This window comes from Palaemon carinicauda, chromosome 9, assembly GCF_036898095.1.
Source record: "Palaemon carinicauda isolate YSFRI2023 chromosome 9, ASM3689809v2, whole genome shotgun sequence".
NCBI classification, from domain to species: Eukaryota; Metazoa; Arthropoda; class Malacostraca; order Decapoda; family Palaemonidae; genus Palaemon; species Palaemon carinicauda.
The window spans coordinates 160,952,778-160,978,923 of record NC_090733.1 but is presented as its reverse complement, the minus strand read 5'-3'; the positions used below and the strand labels follow the sequence as shown (position 1 = coordinate 160,978,923).

The 26,146-nt window shown below is 34.5% G+C and overlaps 2 protein-coding genes across 4 annotated transcripts in view; both read right to left on the bottom strand.

Annotated features, from left to right (window-relative positions):
• The window catches only part of melt (melted), a 137,912-nt gene extending 133,793 nt beyond the window's left edge, over positions 1–4,119 (bottom strand). Inside the window, exon 1 of the mRNA XM_068380721.1 lies at positions 4,101–4,119. The gene's annotated coding sequence lies outside the window, so the exon portion shown is untranslated. The remainder of the gene's footprint in view (positions 1–4,100) is intronic.
• Positions 4,120–10,882: 6,763 nt separating this feature from the next.
• The window catches only part of LOC137647318 (uncharacterized), a 54,574-nt gene continuing 39,310 nt past the window's right edge, over positions 10,883–26,146 (bottom strand). For 2 of the 3 annotated variants that reach the window (XM_068380715.1, XM_068380717.1), the window contains exons 8-10: positions 21,023–24,896; positions 14,282–14,303; positions 10,883–11,781 (exon numbers count right to left, since the gene is read on the bottom strand). In XM_068380715.1, coding sequence (XP_068236816.1) covers positions 23,042–24,896 — 1,855 coding nt within the window. In that variant the 3' untranslated portion in view covers positions 10,883–11,781; positions 14,282–14,303; positions 21,023–23,041. Of the gene's footprint in view, positions 11,782–14,281; positions 14,304–16,165; positions 19,215–19,342; positions 19,540–21,022; positions 24,897–26,146 lie in introns of those variants that run through there. The other variant, XM_068380716.1, reaches the window with a different exon arrangement.

Here is a 26,146-nt window from a genome sequence, read left to right as displayed (position 1 = left end):
AAGCATCTGGTATGGATGGTGTGAAAGCTGAGATGTTGAAGGAAGGGGGTGTGACTGTACTTGAATGGTTGGTGAGATTGTTTAATGTGTGTTTTATGTTGTCAATGGTACCAGTAGATTGGGTTTGTGCGTGTATTGTACCACTATATAAGGGTAAGGGAGATGTGCATGAGTGTTGTAATTCAAGAGGTATTAGTTTGTTGAGTGTAGTTGGAAAAGTGTATGGTAGAGTAATGATTAATAGGATTAAGGATAAAACAGAGAATGCAATCTTGGAAGTACAGGGTGGTTTTAGAAGAGGTAGGGGTTGTATGAATCAGATTTTTACAGTTAGGCAGATATGCGAGAAATATCTAGCAAAAGGTAAGGAGGTGTATGTTGCGTTTATGGATCTGGAGAAAGCATATGAGAGAGTTGATAGGGAAGCAATGTGGAATGTGATGAGGTTATATGGAGTTGGTGGAAGGTTGTTGCAAGCAGTGAAAAGTTTCTACAAAGGTAGTAAAGCATGTGTTAGAATAGGAAATGAAGTAAGCAATTGGTTTCCGGTGAGAGTGGGGCTGAGACAGGGATGTGTAATGTCGCCGTGGTTGTTTAACATGTATGTTCATGGAGTGGTGAGAGAGGTGAATGCTCGGGTGCTTGGACGAGGATTAAAACTGGTAAGCGAGAATGATCATGAATGGGAGGTAAATCAGTTGTTGTTTGCGGATGATACTGTACTGGTAGCAGACACAGAAGAGAAGCTTGACCGACTAGTGACAGAATTTGGAAGGGTGTGTGAGAGAAAGAAATTGAGAGTTAATGTGGGTAAGAGTAAGGTTATGAGATGTACGAGAAGGGAAGGTGGTGCAAGGTTGAATGTCATGTTGAATGGAGAGTTACTTGAGGAGGTGGATCAGTTTAAGTACTTGGGGTCTGTTGTTGCAGCAAATGGTGGAGTGGAAGCAGATGTACATCAGAGAGTGAATGAAGGTTGCAAAGTGTTGGGGCAGTTAAGGGAGTAGTAAAAAAATAGAGGGTTGGGCATGAATGTAAAGAGAGTTCTATATGAGAAAGTGATTGTACCAACTGTGATGTATGGATCGGAGTTGTGGGGAATGAAAGTGATGGAGAGACAGAAATGAATGTGTTTGAGATGAAGTGTCTAAGGAGTATGGATGGTGTATCTCAAGTAGATAGGGTTAGGAACGAAGTGGTGAGAGTGAGAACGGGTGTAAGAAATTAGTTAGCAGCTCGAGTGGATATGAATGTGTTGAGGTGGTTTGGCCATGTTGAGAGAATGGAAAATGGCTGTCTGCTAAAGAAGGTGATGAATGCAAGAGTTGATGGGAGAAGTACAAGAGGAAGGCCAAGGTTTGGGTGGATGGATGGTGTGAAGAAAGCTCTGGGTGATAGGAGGATAGATGTGAGAGAGGCAAGAGAGCGTGCTAGAAATAGGAATGAATGGCGAGCGATTGTGACGCAGTTCCGGTAGGCCCTGCTGCTTCCTCCGGTGCCTTAGATGACCGCGGAGGTAGCAGCGGTAGGGGATTCAGCATTATGAAGCTTCATCTGTGGTGGATAATGTGGGAGGTTGGGCTGTGGCACCCTAGAAGTACCAGCTGAACTCGGCTGAGTCCCTGGTTAGGCTGGAGGAACGTAGAGAGTAGAGGTCCCCTTTTTGTCTTGTTTCTTTGTTTGATGTCGGCTACCCCCCAAAATTGGGGGAAGTGCCTTTGGTATATGTATGTAAGTAAATATTTTATATAAATCATATTAATGTTTTTTTTAAATAAACTATTTTGAGAATGACTAGTTTTCCCGGACGACGTTTTGCTACACTAATGTAATGACAGAAATGCTTCATTTAACTGAATGGTAATTCCCTTGACGATTATTGGTCTTAATAAACGAATTGGTTTTCATCTCATCAAAATGTTGTTAGCCACACGTGGTTGAGATGGTGGAGGATCGAGTGTGACACAAAGGTGTAGAGAGGCGTAACAAATGAGTAGTTGTGTCTGCGGTCAAGAGTTAATGATTGAGTGCACAAGGTAAACAAAGGCGTAGTTGTGTGAGCCTCGGGCGTAGCTGTGCTTGGTAAGCTCTGAGTCCTGAGCGCACTCTTCAAGTCGACAAAGATCAGTGTAGAGGGGAAACGGTGTTGCTCCCCTTATTATTAAGTGAAATTCTTACTTTCTCCCTTTTAAAAGGTAGCCTATGCACTTATTTTAGTTATAATTTATGTGTTTTAATAACACTTGGTATTGTCTATTGTGGTTATCTTTTTTAAATGCAATAACAGAATTATCGAATAAGGTTACGATAATTTTGCCAATACAGTATTGAAACTACTTTATGTGGTTGGAATTGTGCCACCAACCATAAGTTAAGATGTGCAATATTATTCCCAGAATTGTGAAAGTGTTTATTCTTGAGTTGCCAGGCTAACTGTGCAGCATAACCAGTAGGTTAGGTAAGAGTACAGTTTAGCCTAGGCTACGAATTGCATGTTGTTTGGCATAGGATCGTTGTCCTAAATGAAGACTTTGTATTACAGGGTACCAATTTGGAGTACCTATCATGTACTAACACTTGTAGAAGTACGAATAAAAAGACCCCGGGAACCAGCCTTTCCCTCAACCTCCACTACAAATGAAGATCGGTCCTTCTCCACAGCAAGAGTCAAGTCTAACTTTAAGTCTAGGCTTGGAGTATTAGCCTATGCCTATGATGTCCACGGTATTAGCCGATGCCAAGGTTTGGTTTGTTATAGATAGGCTAGCCAGGAATAAGTTGATTGTCCTAAATTGAATGGCAGCCCCTGAATATAAGTCAGGACAATTGAAGAAGGTAAGAGTTTAAATGAAAAGTCATTGTTGGAAACGGCATGACACTAACGCCATCTATTGACTACTGCCTAAGGATGCCTGACAATTTTTCACCAATGAAAAGTCATTCTCATAAAAAGTTTCTTTAAAAATGATAAGATTAATTGTCAAGTATTACCAAATAAAATATACAATTAAAAGAATAGCAACACTTTTAGTAATTGATCCGTTTTTAATTTAGTATATATTCTGAATATATATCAGATGTCCGCTGATGCCACGAACTTCTCTTTGATTGATTATGTTGACGATGTTGGTTCCAGATCGCTTAGTACCTCCTCCACCACCCACTCCCCTCCCCCCTCCCACAACTTAAAATGTTAGTTTTATTTTTTTTGCTTTCCCAGTATTTAAAAGAACCTCCTAATTACTGTACATAATGAGGAGAGCTGCAGGATTGCACAATTTTGGAGTAAATGGAGAGTGTGCTCTTGTAAACAAATACCAATATGATTTTTCTGCTGCTACAGTCACCTGTCGGCTGTCAAGAAATTGCATTTAAGGGTGTTTCCTCATTCAGAAAAGAAAAAAAATCTGGGGGAGGTCCCCCAGACACCGCGTCATCAGTGACCCCAAACTTTAGAGCTCGACCCAGAAAGACACTCCTACGCCCTTGAACTATACAACATAATGGAATTATCACTATCAAAATAAACAAATACCGTGCGTTATGATTACTCTTAAATCGGCCTTAAATAAAATCGACTGCTATAATGAAAAAAAATAGAAATAAAATAATTATAAGGGTGACGGTTTGGATTCATTATCGGACGACAACGGATTGCCAGTGGTACTTAAAAGCTTTAAAATCTAGGATTTTGGACCATATAATCTGGGGTCAATGATGCCATTTGGTACCGAGATAAGTTGTGTAGTTGGATAGTGAAATGAAAGTTAGAAGCTGGATAGCAAAGAAGAAGGAATTGGGGAAAATGGTGAAGGGGAAACAGAAGGCCAAAAGTAGATACAGCCTAGGGCCTAGGCTATATGGCCAGGGTATGGGTCCAAAAGTAACCTAACAAAGACTTTAAAGTAATGACCATCTGAGATACAATGATGGTAGCCTACGCTGATTGTATCTGGAGTGATTACCAACCAAATAATTACCATGGTCAGGTCAGGTGATTTGGTGACAGTAACGCAAGAATGACCTTAAATATACTGCTTCTTATCACTAAGTGCACACTAGGACTAGGCCATCAAGAAACTGCAACAGTATAAACTGACCTTAATGATGTAGATTTCAGAATATTTTATCTTGATTATTCAAACCAAGACTTACAACAGCTTCAGACAACCTCGTAAGCTTTAAATCATGAATGTTGTAGTCGTACACAAAGTAAATAATAAACAATGGACAATGACGAAGGAGACGTGACAGTTAGAAACGTTCTCTACGAATCGAATATAATCCTCTCTCTCTCTCTCTCTCTCTCTCTCTCTCTCTCTCTCTCTCTCTCTCTCTCTCTCTCTCTCTCTCTCTCTCTCTCTCTCTCTCTCTCTCTCTCTATATATATATATATATATATATATATATATATATATATATATATATATATATATATATATATATACATATATATACATATATATATATATATATATATATATATATATATATATATATATATATATATATATATATATATATATATAGACAAACACACACACACACACACATATATATATATATATATATATATATATATATATATATATATATATATATATATATATATATATATATATATATATATATATATATATATAAACTTTTACAACTGCTCTTCATGTCAGTACTACATTATACGCTAAAATTTAGTGAATTTATTTTATTTTCCAATAAAACCATTATTTGCACCATTCAACTTAGGTGTTTGTTCAGACTTGTCAATTAAAATTGTGCGTTTATTGGGGGCCACTTAAGTGCCTAAAATGCAACTTAAATTATATAAAACAGAGAAAGATCGATAGAAAAATGCTCCACATCGAGAAAGGATTGCTCCTCCAGTAATCAAATTGCAATGTCTATCAAAGCTAGATTAGAGTATAAGGTGGTTATGTGCAATGATAACTTGATCAAGTTATCAGAACCAGACGTCCAAATATATAGAGAATTCCCGCACATCGTGAAGCCAACAAATCGTGTCAATAGAAAATAGTTAGAGACGGATTAGTTATTAGCAGGCCATAGATGCATGTCTATTATTATTATTATTTGCTAAGCTACAACCCTAGCTGGAAAAGCAAAATGCTATAAGCCCAGGGGCCCCAACAGGGAAAATAGCCCAGTAAGGAAAGGAAAGAAGGAAAAATAAAATATTTTAAGAAGAGTAACATTAAAATAAATATTTCCTATATAAACTATGAAAACTTTAACAAAACAAGAGGGAGAGAAATTAAATAGAATAGTGTGCCTGATTGTACCCTCAAGCAAGAGAACTCTAACCCAAGACAGTGGAAGACCATGGTACAAAGGCTATGGCACTACCCAAGACTAGAGAACAATGGTTTGATTTTGGAGTGTCCTTCTCCTAGAAGAGCTGCTTACCATAGCTAAAGAGTCTCTTCTACCCTTACTAAGAGGAAAGTAGCCACAGAACAAATACAGTGCAGTAGTTAACCCCTTGAGCGAAGAAGAATTGTTTAGTAACCTCAGTGTTGTCAGGTGTGTGAGGACAGAGGAGAATCTGTTAAGAATAGGCCAGACTATTCGGCGTATGTGTAGGCAAAGAGAAAGAACCGTAACCAAAGAGAAGGATCCAACGTAGTACTGTCTGGCCAGTCAAAGGACCCCATAACTCTCTGGCGGTAGTATTTCAACGGGCGGCTGGTGCCTTGGCCAACCTACTACCTCTAAAGGTTTTAGCAGGGGTATTAAATATGAAACCCAAAGACTGAGGAACAAACTCCCAATAGAGCTCTGAAGGCTGATTATATTCTTGGTGACAGAGCTGTACTATGAATAATTGAAGCAAAATAAACCTTAGCTGGTAAGCTACCGTCCAAGACGACCACAAGCACGGCATATTTATTTATATGAAAATATATTATCACTTACAATCAAAATTTTCATATATTCTGCATCTATGTAGGTCTGGGGCTTCCTATTCTTCTAGTGCCTTGCGGTGTCCATTTGAAAGTTTGATGAACTAATCTCTCTTGGGGAGTGCGAACAGCATGCCCAAACCATCTCCCTCATTCTACCCTTCATCATGATCTCATCTCATTCTCTTATAGTTTCATTTCTAATCTTGTCCTGCCATTGAACTCCCAATATCCTTCAGAGGCATTGTTCTCAAATCTAAATCTATTGGAGATTGTTTCATCGCCATACCATATGGTAACACCGATATATAGTCTAATGTTTTAATGTAATCTCAGGCGATTTTATTTCAAAATTTTACTTAACCTAGCCAGTGTCTGCTTTGCTTTTTTCAATCTTTCACTAAACTAATTCTAAAGATCCAGTATTGATCATAGAATACTTAAATGATTCTGCCTCATTAATCCTCTCTCCTTCCAACGATATTTCATATTCCATTGCACATTCAGTTTTCATCATCTATCATTCTTGTATTTATCTTCAGCCTAACCCCGTGTGATATTTCATGTATTCTGGTACGCATGCATTGAAAATCCTGTGGTGTTCTGCTAACAAGGACATCATCAGCATACTCAAGGTCTGCTAAATTCCTATCACCAACCATTCTTCACCATCTCCGACTGTTCCATGCATTATAAAATCCATGAGGATGATAACGACAACGTAGGTGACAAAACATTCCCTTGGAGTACGTACTGTATTTCTTATGTCATGAATTCTATGTTTCATGCATTTTCATTTAGGATTAATGCAATACTAAGTGATTCTAGATAATAATCATCATGACAACACACTACCCTACTGTAGAATTAATCATGAAGCATGTTCTTGGTATGGAAAAGCAAATGGGCCTAGTTTTTGTTATGGTAACCTACGATAGAGCTTGGGAGTCACACTCAATTGACTAACCCCTGTATTTCCATAAAGTGTTAATTTTTCATGTAAGGAATATAAGTAGCCAACATACAAGAAGATGGAATTCATCATTAGACAGAGTAACTTATTTTCAAAGATTAACACAAGAGCCCCAAAATATTACTCTCTTTGGAATGCCAAACATGAAAGGTTGAAAGATTCTGGATTTGATTTTGTAGAATTTGGAGCAAACACCCAAACATTAGCCCAAAGAGAAGTGATTCAGCACTGGGGTGCAACTGGGGGAATTCCTGCCATAGCATTATTAAGTAAAACCTGAAACTGGTTTGGACAACAAGATGGAAGATAGGAAGAGGTGAAATAGCATGAAAGAAACTGGTAGCCAATATGCTTTGAAGAGATGCTTTAAGACCCTTCAGTAACACACACAGTGCACTTCAGGTACTACGTCCCTATGGGGCAAGGGAAACTGGAAACATCATTACTTTCTAATCAGGGGCAACAATAAAATTAAATAACATCCAATGAAACCTTGATTGGATTTATGAATCTGAGTTATATAGGTCAGCAATTGGGAGAAACCCTTGCAGTTTCCCTATAAAGTAAGTTAGAAAAGGTTAAAACAGCAAGATGGAAGAAAGTAAATGGAATGGAAGGTAAAATAGAAAGACATGAAGCAAGTGTACCTGGATGCTATAGGAACACTGGAAAGACTATTAAGTAATGCCTACAGTATATCAATCAAGACACTATACACTGATGGTACTTACAGACCTATAAGTATTACACGAGTAACAGTTTTCTTTGTGTAAAATCAATCCTGGCCATATGCCATCTTATATTAATTTGGATTCAAAATAGACTATTAATTGCTTCAAATGGTTTATTAGCTATAAATTGCCCTAAAACCTATGGAATGACTCGCTCATACTCTAATGGGTCTAACGATTGCTCATGAGCAGCAAGGGTCTGTATCAATAACCTAGCTGGACAATGCCCTAGACTCCTAGAGACTGACCATATACTGTACACATATCAGTACCCAAGTAGGTCCAGATAGCTGCTGATGACTCAGCAGGTAGATCTATAAATAGGCTTCCACAAAACTCCATTCTTAGCTCAGAAGGATGGCCAGGTTACAGACACTACAAGAAGCTATTGAGCAGGTAACCAATCAAAAGGGGACACCTTGGTATCTTTTGAGCTACAGGGAAAATTCGCTCTCCTTATAGCTTACCATGAAATAAAAGTAGATGGATTAGAAAGCATCATAGAGGAAGATTAACAGGATAGTAAGTGGGTGCAGCCACTGCTGAAGCCACTTCCTCAATTAATGCCTGTAGTTCAGCTCATGTGAACTGCATTGATGGTACTGAAACCCTAGTGGAAATGTTATCTTACTCTTACAGTGGACTATGCCAGGCACCCTACCACTGATGGCAGTACCCTGGTACCTGGTAATTGGAATTGAATACCTTATAAATTTTGTATCTTTGACACTCGGCATAATGTTTCATAATGCAATGAAGTCTACAACACTGTATTAGATTGCACCAAAAATAATGAGTAATTTATGCTTGTGACAAGTTGTGTGTGGATGAAGACTAGCTGAATTTTAAATAACTTGAACAACTCTAAGCAAGGAAAAAAGTAGTACCAGTGCTTGTAAAGCAAAGAAAATGTTCATGGACGCTGATGAGAACTGGAAAGCCGGTGAAGACAGCCAATCGTATACACTGACTTCTCAAAGATCAGATAAGATGATGAAATCATCAGGAACTGAAAACCCTGCTTATGTGAAAGCAGAGAGTGGGATACAGTATTAAGTGCCAATAATAAGGCTTGTGCTTTACCAGCCCATGTGGAAGAGTTGACCAGTGACGATTACGAGCTCCCTCGGGAGGATAACCTTACCCTCAGACGGGAAAAAGTGTCCCCAAAGATGCACAGAAACAAGCTAAAGATTAAACACTCCCTTCCCCAAATGAAGTTACATTTAAAATACAACAATTTTATCTAAAATCAATTACCTCATGAAAAACCACTTGGGAGAAACAACCTAACCCACGGGCAGGAAAGGCGTTCCCCAAGTCGTCAGCGAAGAGGAGCAAGACCAAAATCCAGCTCTGGGTGCGGTACAAGCGGTCTTCCCTCCGCTGAACTCACAGGGAGCAAGCAACATCTGAACTTCTGTTCAGATGTTGTTGTCCATTGAAGATGGATTGAAAGCCACAGCCTATACTGTAACTGAAGAAATTTCAAACTGATGGCAGATTCTCAAAAGCTCTAGACTGGTGACGAGGAGTATGACAGTTACAAGGCATTAGTGGATGGAAACACAGTAGTATTCACACGAGACAACTTCCCTGCGGAAGAGGCCTTGTCGCTGCACTCTGGGAAAAAGTGGAGGCCACCAGCTTACGGGTTGTCCGGTGTCAAAGGAGGAAAGGACGTAAGAGAAGCTTTCTCCGCCCCCAAGGGGTATACCGCCTACGCTAACAGCAACACTCACTGTAACGATAGAGGAATATTTGTATATATTCAAACATTACATGATTGTTTAAAATATATATAAAAACATTAGTAAGAAACAAAAAAAAAATTACATTCAAAGGCTAGTAAAAAGTTGAGAAGAATCTACTCTACGAGCCAAAAGAAAAGTGAAGACAACGTAGGTGTGTGCGAGCAGTGTAGCCGGCTACCCCCATCCTCACCCCGTGCTAACTAGTGGAAGAGTGGTTTACACTACGCTAAAGGACTTATGGTTTCGCCGAAAGTATAATCTCTATAAATAGCAAGGGTTTGTATTTAGTGTCGGAACAAACAAGTCCAGATGTTTCTGGTAGTTTGCAGATACATGAACACAGGCACATTGACTAATGAATTATGGGCACAGCTATGGAATGAAAGAATACAGTAATGCAAATCTCCCTTGACCAATATTCAGAAATAAACTTTTACGGCAAAGATTTGAGATCCAATAATATAGATATATCAGTGTCATACCATAATACATGATAAAGTTTGTACTTTGTATCATTCCTATTTACACTTGGTGGTGGTACAAAATAGCATATATAATAAATCTTTTATCTTTGAATAATGGATTTCAAGAGTGAATTATTCAAACTACTGTATACTTCTCAAAAAAGGTAAACAAAGATATAACAAGAAAGCTGTGCATATCTAGAAGGTCTGGTTTTTTTTGTCACTTTTGTCATCAAATTTACATGAATATCAATGAGATTGAGTTCTTCTGATTTCAAGAAGGCGTAGATGAAGATTTCCAGCGCAAAATTTACATGTTCTTTTCTGAATAAAACTGCCTCTAGCTTACAGATGATATTGAAAAATGCTGTTATAAAAAATGGCCAAATATAACTCACCCTGATCACAAAACCACTGAATTTTATTGGTGCTTCTCTGCATAACAAGAAATGCCCAACACTCTAGGGGAGCATCAATACAGAATTCAGTTGTCCGACATTTTCATTTTCCCGTATACTATTGAAAGAGTAATCCTCCAAATCCTTGGTACTATAACCCAACCAAACCTCATATTCTGAGACATATTTAGTACAAATTCCAATATTGACAAACTGTTAAATTAATTTCTTATTACTTGATGCTTTGCTTTGTTATATGGTACTTTCGGCCATGTGCTTACATTATACACAACTTGAAATTTTTGTTCCTCAACATGAATTGACTGAAGGAAGTGTGTATATTTTTACAAATTACCACACTTTAACTAGAATATTTTTATCAACAGCAGTTCAGTACACTGAATGAACAGAAACTGCAATAAACATTGTGGCTTTTATATATGAGTACTGTACAGTGTAATGTTCAGCACTTTTGCAAACTACTATACATTATAACCACTTGCAAGCAATTTAAGACTCCACTTTAGCTACTGCCTATGAATTTTCAAGGGCATAGTCATAACAATACTTATCCAGTATAGACAATGTACATATAGCAAGACAAAAAGTAGTGTAAAGAAAAGGGCTAAATAAAACAAACATCCATTTACTTTTTATTTTTTTGAAGAGGATGTGCACGATATGCACAATTTACAGCCAATCATGCACAAATACGAACTTGTGCAGTGATTGTACTTACAGCACCAGCAGGAAGTTTTGACACAGATGAATAAAGAAAATGTCCATTTAAGATGGGTCGAAAGCCACATCCTATACTGTAACTGAAGAAATTCCAAATTGACGGCAGATCCTCAACGGCTCTAGACTGATGACGAGGAGTCTGACAGTCACAAGGCGTTAGTGGATGGAAGCACAGTAGTTTGTCTACATCAACCAATCATACATACATACATCCAAAAACACACTATTGCATTATAAGAAAATTCTCACACACGCACACACACACTTCACACATAAAACAATTCTATGAACCCCTACATTGTATACATAGCATTATAATCTCGATAGAAATGGAAATATATATTAATTGACAAAGAACTTTATACCTACGCAAACTTTTCAGGAAAGCACTATTCTGTAGGGCAGCCATTCATAAAATAATTTGATCCACATGCAGTGCAGAAATAAACATTTTACAGTACATTAAGTGGCTTAAAGATGTAAGAGGATAAAAGAATGCCCGCTCAACTAATGTGATTTGTGAAGTCCACATAGATAAGACTATCCTCATGAATACACATCCTGTCACACTCCTCTAACGTACACAAACCACTGAGATCAATTTCACCCACAACAGACTTTTAACTAAAGGTACAGCAAAAAAGTTTGTAGAATATCATGAACACTTGAGCAACAGTATTAGAAATGTCTTTTAAAAGGTTCATGTAAAAAGCCAATCACATGGTTGTTAGTTGTGAGTGACTACTACAGCTTACCCAGCTGCACCACCAACCATAATTTCTGAGCTGACCACCTCCACCTGAAATGTATTGAATAGAGCATCAATATTTGGCAAGGGAGCGGATTCAACAACCATTCGAATCTTTCACACCGGGAAATGAATTGTGACATGCTGATTAAAGTAGGTTTTCTCTACATTGACAAAATCTACAGCAGTGAAATGGAAAATTATCAATTGCCTCTAGGAACAAATTTCAGTATAGCAATGCACACACAGGTCATACTTACATAAATCTGAGAAACATGATTTGCTAGCAATAGTGTTTTAATGGTAGGTAATCTACCTTTCCTCGCAATAATATTGAGAACACATCATTCATCCATGATTAAATAAAAAGTGGACCCCCACCAAAACTGATAAACACTGCTCTCACAAACTCTTATCCCATGCAAAACTGGATCTTTCAGATTGTATAAATCAATACTCTTCAATTCACATAAAAATTAGGTGTTAAGTACACAATGATTTCAAACAGTTTAGGTACCTGAGAAAATGTAGTAACCTTTATGATTAATGGATCCTAAATTAATAAGCATTAATTCTGATTATACAATGTACACTGTAAATTTACTAAACAAAGAAACATATTCAATTATTACTGCTGCTGAGTTATTTATAGTACTGTAATACACTTTCACACTCCAAATTCACATATTTTACAAGGTGAACACAAGAGTGATTTGTATAAATATCACAAATTAATATTTTTTGAGGGACATATGATAAAAAAAAAAAAAATTCCATAGCATGGAAAAACATGATTCCTAAAAATTGCTTCGATAATTATACTAAAGGTAAGATAAGGACATGAAAAATTACTTCTTATCAAGCCAATACACCTAATTTATAAGTTTAAGTATGAAATTATGGAGTCAAGGGAGCTATAGGAAAGTTGCATTAAACCCATAATATTAAGAAGCTACAAACCTATATTAATCAACTCATATATATATATATATATGTATATATATATATATATATATATATATATATATATATATATATATATATATATATATATATATACCATTCAACACAAAAGCATTTACATTCCTCCTATCATATCTTGATTAAATTTACCACCTCATTAATCTGAAATAACTTGTAAGGAGCGTAAATTAAGATTTTCTGCAAATATTTTAACTCATACATGATTTCCACAAATGGTTAACAGTACTTATTCAAATCATACCACAATATAGAAATTATCCACTTTCACACACGATTACAACTTTTCATTTACATTGAAGAGAAAACTGAAGATAGATTGAATCTCATGCAAAAAAAATTGATGCAGATTAATAATTTAATACATTTCCAAGATTTTATTTTACATTATTAATTCTATATAGTAATCAGAAAGGCAACTACATCAAAGTACTTATACTTTACAGGTATGACATAAAATCTTGAAAGAAAATAATGTTTCGCTATCTTCAAAAGTAGTTATATCTAAATTCAATATTTTTACGGGAGGGGGGGGGGATTAACAAATCATAACTTCTTTAACTCTAGCTACAGTAAAAATTTTAAAATTTATTCCACCATTTTCACCATAGAAAAACTCATACACCTTACGGAAATGATAACACCTCCAAAATTAACAAATATAAAGAGGATTGTATAATGAAATATATATAATAAAGCTGCAGGGTCACTCAGTAATTAACTAGACACAGAATTGGATAAGATTTGTAATTTTTTTATCAAATTAAATATAAATATAGAAACTAGAATTCTTCAAATATTCAGCCGTGAGATCTTTGGGATGACCACACAACATACAAAATGACTATTAAATACCAAAAAACTCAGAACTGTATAATGTATTGAAATACACTGTACTTCCCTATTACCATGAAAACTGAGCTGGAGTAAAAATTAACATAAAAAAAAAAACCAGGTTGAAAAAATATAAAAGCTAAAAATTACATTTACAATCAGTTGTTCGTGAGGCTGCCTGGCATATTGTGATGCCCTAAGAGAATTGACGCAAGGGAAGTTTACAAAAGACACCTGCTAAACATTAACTATGCCTCGCACTGGTCGAGATAAATCATAGGTACAACTAAACTTCATTTGTTCAACAAGCAAAGCTGAATACTGTTACATCCTTACTCTTTGTTACAGTCACACCTCATGATACAAGAGGCAAGTGCAGAAGAAATGAGGAGACAAGTGCAATTAATATTAGTTTTCTAAATATCGCTTAAGCCTAATTAAAACTCAACTTTGTACTATACTTAATGTACTCCTTAAAGACTAACCTGCAACAAAACACAGAACATTTAATCTCAAAACTTGTAGCCGTAACTTGTATTATATTTTGCATGCTCGCCTATGAAACGTGCAAATGATTTTGATGTTAAATAAAAAAAAAAACTCAATTATAAACATGAAGAAAAATTTATCATGAGCATATTACTATTTATGAAAATTTACCAAATACTATGAAAAGTTACTGAATAAAGAAAAAAAAAACTTTTTCAAAAAGGGTACTGTTATAGAAACCACTAACCTGCAAATGCCATTTCAATGCCCTGTAAGAAAAAAAAATTAAAAAACGTAAAACCTATATCCAGCTAATTGCTATAAAATTAACAACCTAATGCTAATACACAGAAGAAAAAATAAGAAACTAAGTAAGAAAATACCTAAAAATAAAACATCTTGACACATAATAAGGCAGGAGCTCATAAAATAACTAAGTAACAAAGCACCTAAGTATATGCATTTAACATATATAGCACTACAGACTAATAATGCAATACTGTATTAAACAAATCAGATCTAATTAAAAGGTATTTTTCATTAATCAAATTTCTAAGACATTATGAGCTCGAGAACTTTTCTTCACCGCTAAATCGATATAAACCAGATTTCCTGCCACCTTAGCCACTGATAAAGCAATCTTAATTCTAGAATAGAATTCTAATGTTTACCTTAATATACTAAATGTCAGGAAACTTTTAACATATGAACTAACACTCAAGAACATTAATGGAAACAATGTCAAAATAAAAATTATGCTTATTTTACCAATCTTAATACAATAACTTTATATTTTAACATTAGCTTGTTTCCCATTTTAAGTTCATGTTAAAACAATAACTTGGTTAGCCTTGTTGTGCTTTCTTTTTTCTTTTGTGTGAAACATGCATTTAAATCTACATTCTCAATATGATCTCGTACATGAAATCTAAATTTTATGCAATCATCAATGGGAGGATTAAGAGGACACAAGAATTTGAATAAACAACATCTAAAAATTCAACACCCATACCCATTCAGATACAATGACTAATGTTTGCAGATTTAAATTAAAATTAATGAAACCGTGAGAGTACAGGTAAATGAAAATCTCAATACAGTACAGTAGTTTCTAGTCATTCTCAAATCTTATCATATACCGACTAACCCACATTACTTCCTACTGGAGAGGATGCATTGACCAACATACTAAATAAACACCATTCAGTTTGCTTTCCATTCATTATCATCATCTCACAACTAAACTTCAGGGTCTTTATCAAAATATTCAGTTAAATCAAGAGCTATAACTAACAAGGGTTCAGCCATCACTGCAAAAAGGGAAAGTATAAAGAAGGGTTTCCAATTCCTAAATGAAAATTAAAAATCAGGAAGAGCTAGATTCTACATTTCACCAGTTACCATATTGTTCATCGTTATTTCCCTCTTGGAATTGGAGGATACCTGTGGACCCAAGGCCATTAACATATTGTACAGAATGCTTATAATTATGATAATAAAAATATGATAGGGAACTTGAAACTGAAGACCAGTTTGTAATTCTTTTTCTTAAAAACACATTCACAGTAAAAATACTATTACCGTGCACTTTCATGTGTCAACCATATGCTCAGGAGATACTTTAATTACCAAATGTTCGATTATTTCACAGTAATTGTGAATTTGAGCCTTTTCTAAAACTTATTAGATGTAATACCCTCTTGTTTCCTAATTTACATAGGTACCATGCAATACCACCAGTGCAAATTCTCTCTATGGAGTCACCAGTTTCTAATTTAAAAGGAAAAATAATGAAGTACTATTTTAAAATTACAAATCTTTGCAAAGATAAATGCTATAAAATTTGAATTATATCTTTTTATATATATATATATATATATATATATATATATATATATATATATATATATATATATATATATATATATATATATATATATATATATATATATAAAATATATATATATATATATATATATATATATATATATATATATATATATATATATATATATATATATATATATATATATATATATATATATATATATATATATATATATATATATATATATATATATATATAATATATATATAAATATATATATAAAAAAGAAAAAAAATATCTCAAATGTCCCTAGGCAAAGTTTTTCGGCTTCCAAAGAGAAGAGGCGGCCTCATTCACATTGAACCAACTGCCTAAAAATGGCTAACTTCATAAAAGAGGGAAAAAAACTGTGAAACAAAGTTAACGAGAGGCCAGGGTGTTTAGCAGTACTGTATTTGACAAACTCAGGGGCTGAGAGTCAAGTACAAAGGAAAGGTAAAACTACATTACTCTTGAAAGGTAATTGCAGTAAAACAAATGATTGTATATATGGTCTGAGGTGTTCCTCAGGGTAGTATTCCAAGTCCATTACTTTTCCCACTACTGTATAAACAAAGTGTGGTTTGGCCAAGAAAATAAGCTTGTTGCATATGCCAATAACACTACTCTCTCCACCAATTCCATCTGATTAGTGCATGGTGCACATTATGGGCATGAAGTCAAGCTTTAAAATTAAGTATGATGGTAAGTAGGTTGAGGACAGTGGATCCTCAACATACTCCAAATATATGCACTGATGTTTAACTACAGTACTGTATAAACAACTTCAAAATATTAGTTATGATTCTTTGGAAATTTACTTCTGAGAAACACATTTAGCCTATTTCTTCTTCAATTGGCCTAAGATTTTCAGTTATCAATCTATTCTAAAGAAATGTTTTCATTATTTAATTCTACCTTGTTTTGCATATTGTTCTACTGTCTGGTCTTCAGGGGCTGACTTTTATCATAATTTGTTGAAGAAAAAGTTGCCAATTTTTAAATTTCTTATTCCAGACCTAGATGATAACCTTTGTCACTATAGTTCAATTGGTTCTTTATACATGTTGCATAGGATTTTTCAGAATTCTGACCATTCTTTGCATTTAGATTTTCCCTAGAATATACCATCCAGTACATAGTACTAGGTATTCAGTTAATTCTAAGTCTTGTCTTTTTTCACCAGAAGACTCTACATACTATTTTAGAAGTTTTATTCCAGCTGTGACCAGATTGTGGAGTGGTCTTCCTAATCTTGCAGTTGAATTGCTGGAACTTCAAAAGTTGACAGAGGTGTCCCTCCCTCTTCTTTGCCTTCAGCTTTTCCCATTCCTATATGGGGTTATTGTTTCAACAGTACTTTGACTGTCCCCCAGATTAATTAATTCCAAATCTTATCTTTTTTTGTGACACCACACATCAACCTCAGCATTCTCATCTTGGCCACTTCCATTTTTCTTTCGTGCTCTTTCTTTATTGACCAAGTCTCTTCCCAATACAGTATGGCTGGTCTAACAATGCTTTTATAAAACTTTGCTTTAACCTTTGTACTGATCATCCTACCACATGTCTCTCTTCTGATCATGATATATATTTTTTACTCATTAATTCTCATACATAGTTTAATTCTTTACTTCCTTTCCTCCTGCTGGACTCTTGGGCTTGTAGCATCCTGCTTTACCAACTAGGTTGTAGATGAACTAGCAGTAGTATTAATAATACCATAAATTCCATCTAATCTTTACAATGACCTGTATGCTCATATACCTGCTAAACAATGCCTCCTGATAAAATGTTGAATAGATTGCTGAAAGATGCAAGAAGCAGAGGCCAATAAGTATTTGACAGAACTTCCCTTCACTTGTAAAATCAGGCCATAAAATCATGCATAAAATGCTGTAAATACTGATTGAAGTTGCCATGTATACTTTACATATTTTCAAACCACAAAGGTAGTAAGCAAAGCTTTAATCTTGAGAACTGCCTCTTCCCCTACAACTTTACTGTACACATGAAGATAAAATATCCCAACTAAATGATGAACTTGCTTCTATTTGTGACAAGTAAAAAGGAAAACCCTCAAGCTATATTAATTTATCATTCCTCCATAAGTTATAAATGACACGAATGACTGTCACATGACAGGACAGGAAATTTTCCCCATTATTTGTGGTAGGGGTAACAACAGGGCAGATGTAAGGTCTAGGTTAAGAGGACATTTTTTTTTCCCATTAGGTCTAGAATGAACAATAAACCCAAAATTTAAGTGAAAATTACCTGAATTACATCATGAACAATGAAGAGTTGGCTCTACCTAGAAGCAGCATAGACACTAATCAATTATAAAAAAAAAAGTAATTGTTGAACAAGGTGACTTCACATTATGGAAAAGGCAGAAAAGAGAATACCAAGTAATTACTAGTGACAAAAAAAACTGTATAATGTTGAACATTGAATTGGTGAAATTCTGGTACAGCTCTTGACATCATTGCAGTCAAAAATTACAAAGAGCAGTTGGTTCCTACCAAAGGAAAGAGGAAGACAAGACTGAATATGGGAACATTTGAGATGACAAATGTTAGCACTTTATAACTGATGGGGTCGAGATGATGAAAATTTTGTATGAACACTTGGCCGCAACTGAAGTTGAATGTCAGTAACCTAAACTTGGTAATTTCTTAAAACATGATCCAGAAGGGTATTGTAATTTTCTAATCAATAGTTTAACTAGCTCTTAATTAAAGTTGTTCTTGAGCAAGCTTAATTCACCCACTCTTTGAATATTCTTTATGTCAATTCAACCAAATATTTACTCATACAACTTCTTAATCTTAATAACCATTGGTAATTCCACAAACTATATTTAAAGTAGCATAGTGTATCAAAAACCAGGTCAACTTTAGCACAACAGTTAAAACTTCCTTTTAAGAGCTTTCATACTGTCCCTTCAAAGATCCAAAATCTACAAGAGAACTTCAAGATAGATATATCTACATAACATCCGTCAAAATGTAAAGACTATTTTATACCTTATAAAGCAATAGAAAAACCATAAAAATGCTACACAAATTCATTTACTGTAGTATTAGAGCAAAAGAAAGTTGCATAACACGAAAACAAACATCATAATGGCAAGATACATTCAAACAAGGCTTGATAGAAATAGCACTTTACTATATAAAGCATTAATATCTTATTATCTTTAATAAACAAATGTAATTAACAGACCTCTTACCTTTTAAGTGTGAAATCATGCATTGCTTTGATGAAAGATTCATTAATCTACGTAATACTTTCTAAATAAATAATTAACCTTAAGGAACCCTTTGATGAAAGATTCATTAATCTACGTAATACTTTCTAAATAAATAATTAACCTTAAGGAACCCTTTGATGAAAGATTCATTAATCTACGTAATACTTTCTAAATAAATAATTAACCTTAAGGAACCCTCTCGAAATAAAAGTATATTTAATTTCAATAACAATTATAACAATAATTGGTCTTCGGATTGAACATCCAAGAAACTACTTTAACACCGCAATTCTGACATTACAAGTTAAAATTCTACTTACAGGTATGTCTACATGGAGAATTTCTTTTAGAGTTCTGCTTCACAACTGCATCTACAGACTTACTACAGGACAGCAGCATACAATCACAGATATAAAACAATACATATAATTACTTGAGGATGAAAAAGAGAAGAAAACAAGAGCCTCAACTGGTTTCCAAAAACGAAAGCTTCACACAAAATATTGCACATCCAGCCAAATAAAAATTAACAATACAAATTTCTTTTCCCCTATATTTTTTTTTACATTGATAATACGGCTTCAGCAATGTACTGCTTTTTGCCTGAGAATAAGTGAATAAGTTCTTTAAGGCTATTTCAAGTTTTGTTTTAGACAATCACCAAAAAAGGGAACGAAAGTAAAAAAAATGTGGATATGGGAAAAATAATGTTTCATGCATGCATACAGAATATTTAAATAAGCACTACTTAAAATCTTGTAACACATAAACCTAACATGTGTACACCAGGATTCCTATTTGTTGTGAAAACTAATCTAAATGAAATGTTATGGCACAGTGGAAACTGTCTTACAACTTATCTCAACCCTTTGATAGTCATAAAACAAAAACTAAGTTGGAACCATTCTTGTTCAATTTGGCGAAATTGAAAACTATTTCCGAGGGAACCAAAAGCGCCTCCAATATGAGAAAAGGTATTAATCATCTGAAAAATCTTTTTCACTTGATTATTAGAGATTTTGCAAACATTTGTCTGTCAATCAAAACAATTTTACTTTTACAATATTTCAATATTTTTTCAAATTTATATAAAAACAAATAATGTATCAATTATATCACTAATTACATTATTTGTATAACTTATCCAAGGGGTAATTTACATTGGCTTCAATTAGAAAGAAAAAAAATCCCTTTTACAACTTTTTTTTTTTTATTAGATTTTGCAAGATCCAATTGGTTTGACAGGTGGGAAACTAACTACTGCTGATTTCATAACCTCAATTTCTTTAAACTTGTAAGCAACGACTCATATACAGTATTTATAAAGGCGTGATTCCTTAGTTAGTACAGTATACAGTATAAAATTATAAAGATTTTTCAATAGAATGATATATAAAGGGTTGAAATAAGCCCCACTTTTTCCATACACTTCTATTATTTGTGCTAAATTACACTAAAACCTACTAAAATGCATTTCCTGCCTTTTTAAAATACCTTAAACATATTTTTCTTATACATCATAACCTTAAAAAAAAAAAATAAATAAAAAAAAAGGGGTGGAATAACTAAAAGGGTGGAATAACTAATTGAGATAAGAACAAAAATTAAGCATTACGAAGACTTTATAATGAAGCTGAAAGCTGTGTCAAGAAGCACCATGATACATAAAATACTAATTCAAACCCATCACTTAAATCCTAAATAATTGATAAATAAATTGTGAAGGTGCAGAAACTAAATGACAATATAATGATATTGAAACTGAGCTCTAATCTGAGTTTGCAATGTAACACCTTAAAAGGACAATGCAATTAGTCCCAGTACTTTCAAAATAAAACAATACTGCCTCCTGAGGTCTACATTACCTTGTGGGGTTAGCAGCGAGGACTTTGGCGGTGGCTGCAAGCTCTGCGGGTCCAACTGAAACTCCAGACTCGTAAAAATCATTAGTGAGGTAATAAATGTTCTTTTATCATACAAGGAATTTTCAACAGAACTGGAAACTTAAATTTAAATCTTGATTTTAAATTTCAATGTCATGTAAGCAAATTATGTCATATTCAAGATGTTTACAAATATTACAGGTCTATTAGGTATTTGAATGACAAGAATGAGTGATAAACATCCATGAAATTTTTCAGTAAAAAAAAATTCATAGTTAAGTTGGACAAATGGTACTTCCTGTAAAACAAAGTTTCTTCATTCCTTAGTAAGAATATGGGTTATTATAGACTCCATAATAGAATAATTACACATATATAATAAACTTAGGTTGTTTAAGGAGAAACAAAAACTTACTGTTGGTAATTAAAGAAAAAATAACACTAAACCTGGTAAAAATTGGCATATTCACAGAAAACAAAATGCATGTCTTAATATTTAAAATTTGTACTTTAAATATTCTTATATACATATATATACATCTTATATAAATTATTTACAGCAACATTCTCTACTTTCTTTACTTCTGTAACATAAGCACTGCCTATCACTGTTGTCTTGCCCTGCACATATCTAACGGGAATCGGTGACATACGTGTCTTCACTTAAGACTGTGGATGGTAAAATATGCCTAAAGATTTTACTTAGTATAAAGTGTCACCTAGACCAGCCTGAATTACTTGTTAAAATACATACATTCCATAGAGATCAACACAACGTAAATAAACTAATGACGTGGAATATGAGAGGTAACTTAATTACTTTGTACAGGAGCAGAATAAGTACTGATAAACCTGATTCTAAAGGGGGTAAAAAAAATAAAAGAAATATGGTCGGGAAGAATGAGAAAAAAAAAAACTGAAGAAAAAATAAATTCAACAAAGCATTTGTAAAAAAAATAATGCCTCACTGTACGCAAAATCTATAAGATACTGTATAGAAAAGAATAATCTTATAACCTAGGTATAAGTATTATCATGCTGTACTGCAACAAGCACCATAAACAAAAATAGTAAAATGAGAAAAAAAAGTTTTTCTATTCCTAAGACTTAAAAGGCATAAAATCTCATGAGATATCCAAATTGTTATTTTTGTACATGACACTGATTTCAACTATATTATACTGTATATAATTTGGTTTACAACATTAAATAGGCTGCATTACAATAGTAGCAATAAAAAAAATACAAGTACTGTTATCAAAGATCAAAGACCTTTAATCCTTAGGGAAACTGCGATACAAATGAAGAAATTCCAAATAGGCTATAACTGACACCTTCAAAGCTTGAAAGACTTGATGGCACATATTCTTGAATAATTTGGTTTAAACCTTAAAAATAAAAAAAAAATAAATAGTACTAAGAAATACATTTGATGCAAAGCCACTGAAGACAAATAGTTCAAAAGGAGAAGAAGAAGAAATAGAACTTCAAGGAAGACAAATAGTTCATAAGGAGTTGGAGAAGAAATAAAAGAACTTCAAGGAAGACAAATAGTTCACAAGGAGACGAGGAAGAAATAGAACTTCAAGGAAGACAAAAAGACAGTTCTAACATGGAAAAAAGGACCAAGAAATAAAACCTGAAATCCTATCAAGTTAACAGTTAAGTATTTCTCTCAAGGAAATGCACATCTTCACATATCTTTGTTATTAAATCTAGACAATAACTGTGAAACCATAAACAAATCCTGACTGAAAACCAATTCCCATCCACCTTATGAAAAATTTGCAGGAGGGATGGAAGCCTTGAATAAAAGAAAGGACCATGTTAGGCTGAAACTTTGTATAAAAAAAAAAAAAAAATATTAAATTGATGACCTCAGGAAAAAAGAGAAAAATAGTCATCTAATTACGTAGCTTTGCTGTTATAGGCACAGACTACTAATACTTGAAAGACTTTTTCAAGACTTACGTCAAAGAGTACAGTACAGTACTAAAAACCCTATCTAGCTCCTCTCCGACCTCCAGGAGCACGACCACGAGCTTTCCTCGTCCTGGTAGCAACCTGTTTTTTACCTCCCCTTGCCTTACCCTTACTGGAATCACCAGAACTTGCTGCATTACTGTTGCTCATAGAGTTCCTTGACCGGCCTCGCCTGCAAGTTCTATTCGATATGCTGGGTCTCTGCTGTCTCTGGCGAGTCTGCCTTCCCCCGGTGTCCAGAGTCGGTTTCACTTCAGAATTAACTGTTGAAGAATGATCAGTTTTGGAACCCTGCAAGTCACCTCCAGTTCCATTAGAAATCTCTGCTGGTATGTTTTGGTCTGTGCTATCACAATGGGATTCATCCACTTCAATGGAATTTCCATTTAAGACTTTTGGGCAATGGGTTTCACCATAAGATGCACAATAGGCTTCATCTTTAGAGCTAAATTTATCACATGTATCCTTAAATTCATTCTTCTGTCTACTATCACCAATATGTGCATTCCTATCTTCATTAACCTCATTCATATTTTCAGTAGTCTCACGCACTTTATTATTATTACCTTTAATTTCATCATCATCGGTACTGTTTAACACTTTATCATTATCTTCATGTTTATCAGTGTCCTCTGCGATCTGACATAATTTACTTTCTTCATCAACTCTTAAGTCATCTACAGTACACTCATGTACCTGACTTTTCGGCTCTTGTTTAAAGTAATCTTCAGCTCTTATATCACCAGAGCAATTTAAAGAACAATCAGCATATGTGCAGTTAGTGTCACCCTCCTCAGATTTGCGAGGCAATGGGTCATCTGCTGATACTGTAAGCGTACCTAGAGTATCACACCCGACAAGGTCTGAGTTATGACCTTTACCTACTGAAGGCTGTAAAGCATCACTACAATCATTTTTCTGCTCTACCTCCAACTCCTTCTTCACAAGTACTTTTTGGGTTTGAGATGAAATATTGGAACATTCACCAACTTCACTCAACACCACCTGCTTAGAGTTCAAAGATCCCATAACAGTGGTAGAATTATCATATATTATATCAGATGAAACAGAACCACTCTGTACTTCACAATCAAATTTCCCAAGCAAACTTGTACAGCTTCTTACATTATTATAAGTATTACAAGAATTGTCCAAAGAACCAGATTCCTCACAAATTATAGAGCTTGGAATAGGTAAGAGAGCCTCATTAAACTTGTTATCTTCGATTGGATTATCACTTTTCGAGGGTACATTCAAACTAAGCTTATTATCACAACCTGACATCTGTCCCTGGCTATCAGAACTTTTATCAGAGGCTTCACAATTTACCACAGAACTTTTTCCGCTACCTGTCAAATCCTCTCTATCAACAGCTAGTTCAGCGGCTTTATCAAGACCCAAATTCTTTCCTTCAAAATTGGCTTTATTGCACTCTTCTATAATAGTATCATCTCTCTCTCTCTGCAGTAGCTTTTCCTCAAAACATGACAACTTCTCATTTGCAGCACAACTTAAGGAGGCACTGTCAACACCCTGACAAGTTACGAACTTTTGGTTTTCACTTGTAGATTTACTACTTACAGAAGTTTGCTGGGAATTGTAGCTTTCACTAGATTTACTACTTACAAGGGTTTGCAGAAAATTGTTGTCCGGAGACAAGTTGTTTTTCAGTGATATGCTTTGTTTGGATATTCCTTTGTCACTGTCAATACTCTGAACAGTTTTTACCATGTTAGAGCTGGAGGGGAATACCACACATGGAAGTCTTTCAACTTGTGGCTGGGCAAGATGCTGGTAGACGCAAGAGTCATCATTGCAACGACCTAGCAAATCATAGGGACACAGCTCATTCATTTCGTCAAGCTTCTTTCTCCTGTTTTGCAGAAAAGAAAGAAAACACTTACATTACTGAAATCTGGAGGGTCACCTTGCACTCTTTTAAATAGTTAAACCCTACTGAACCTGAGCATGCAATGTTCTCATTAAAATTAAAAATTAAAATCCGTTTCCCGTACACATTTCCAATCTTCAAATGCCCGACACATCCGAATCATTTTACCAATCAAACGAGCTGGCTGATACTAACAATCCATCAATCCAAAGACCAATGTCCCTAGCAGCTTCTTGAAGTACAGTAGAGATATGGAGAAACCAGTACACTCAAAACTAACATGGGGTTTATAAACAAGCCAGAATGGATCACAGAAAAATAGATCTACCCCAATCTCATGTTACCTGGTTGGCCATTTTCAAATGGTTAATGTCTTATTTCTTGACATCCACATCCAGAAGGCATACAATACTACATGAAGAGGGGGCTATATTAAACACATTACATAATCATATTAAAGACACTTTCCTTTGTTCCTAGATAAAAGAAAAAACAAACAGTCCTCTCAAATTGCATTTCACAGGAGTTAATAGACATAATTACAGGACTTCTGACATCTATAAAATAATAAATGGTGAGAGACAAGGAAAAGTTTAAGGAAGGATGTCAATCCTCATATAATATACACCTTGGTAACAATGTATCAACCCTTCATAATATTTCAGTTACTGTAAATGTAATTGAAAGTGCCTTGGGCAAATAACACTCAAGATTACAGGTTTGCAATCATCAAACTAATTTTCTGATTGGACGATATACAAAAGACTCTTATCATAACATCGTATACTTCCATTTTTTTAATGGCCAACAAATATACCTACAAAGGAACCACAAGCGATTTTCAAAGCTATGTTGATAACATAGCAGAAACTATGAACAAAAGCACTAGCCCAAAAAACCATCAGAAATAAGTAGAAGTGCTAAGACCCCAGGGATAATGCAAAAATTATTCAGAAGTGACAGACGACAATCTAGAATGCCTTGGGATTCAAGCAGAAAATGCACTACAATGAGTAAAAAAAAAAAAAAAAAAAAAAAAAAAAAAAAAAAAAAATTTCTCACTTGACCCAATAGAGGACACCTGAAATAAAATGTATGAGTGATGATAACTTCCCCTCAGACCATCTTAAAATGTCATACTCAAAATATCAAATTCCTGGTTCCAGTAAAATTTATGGTGCTGTTTTCCCCTCAATTCCTCTTTCCAAAAGCATACCCTTCAGTACCAACTT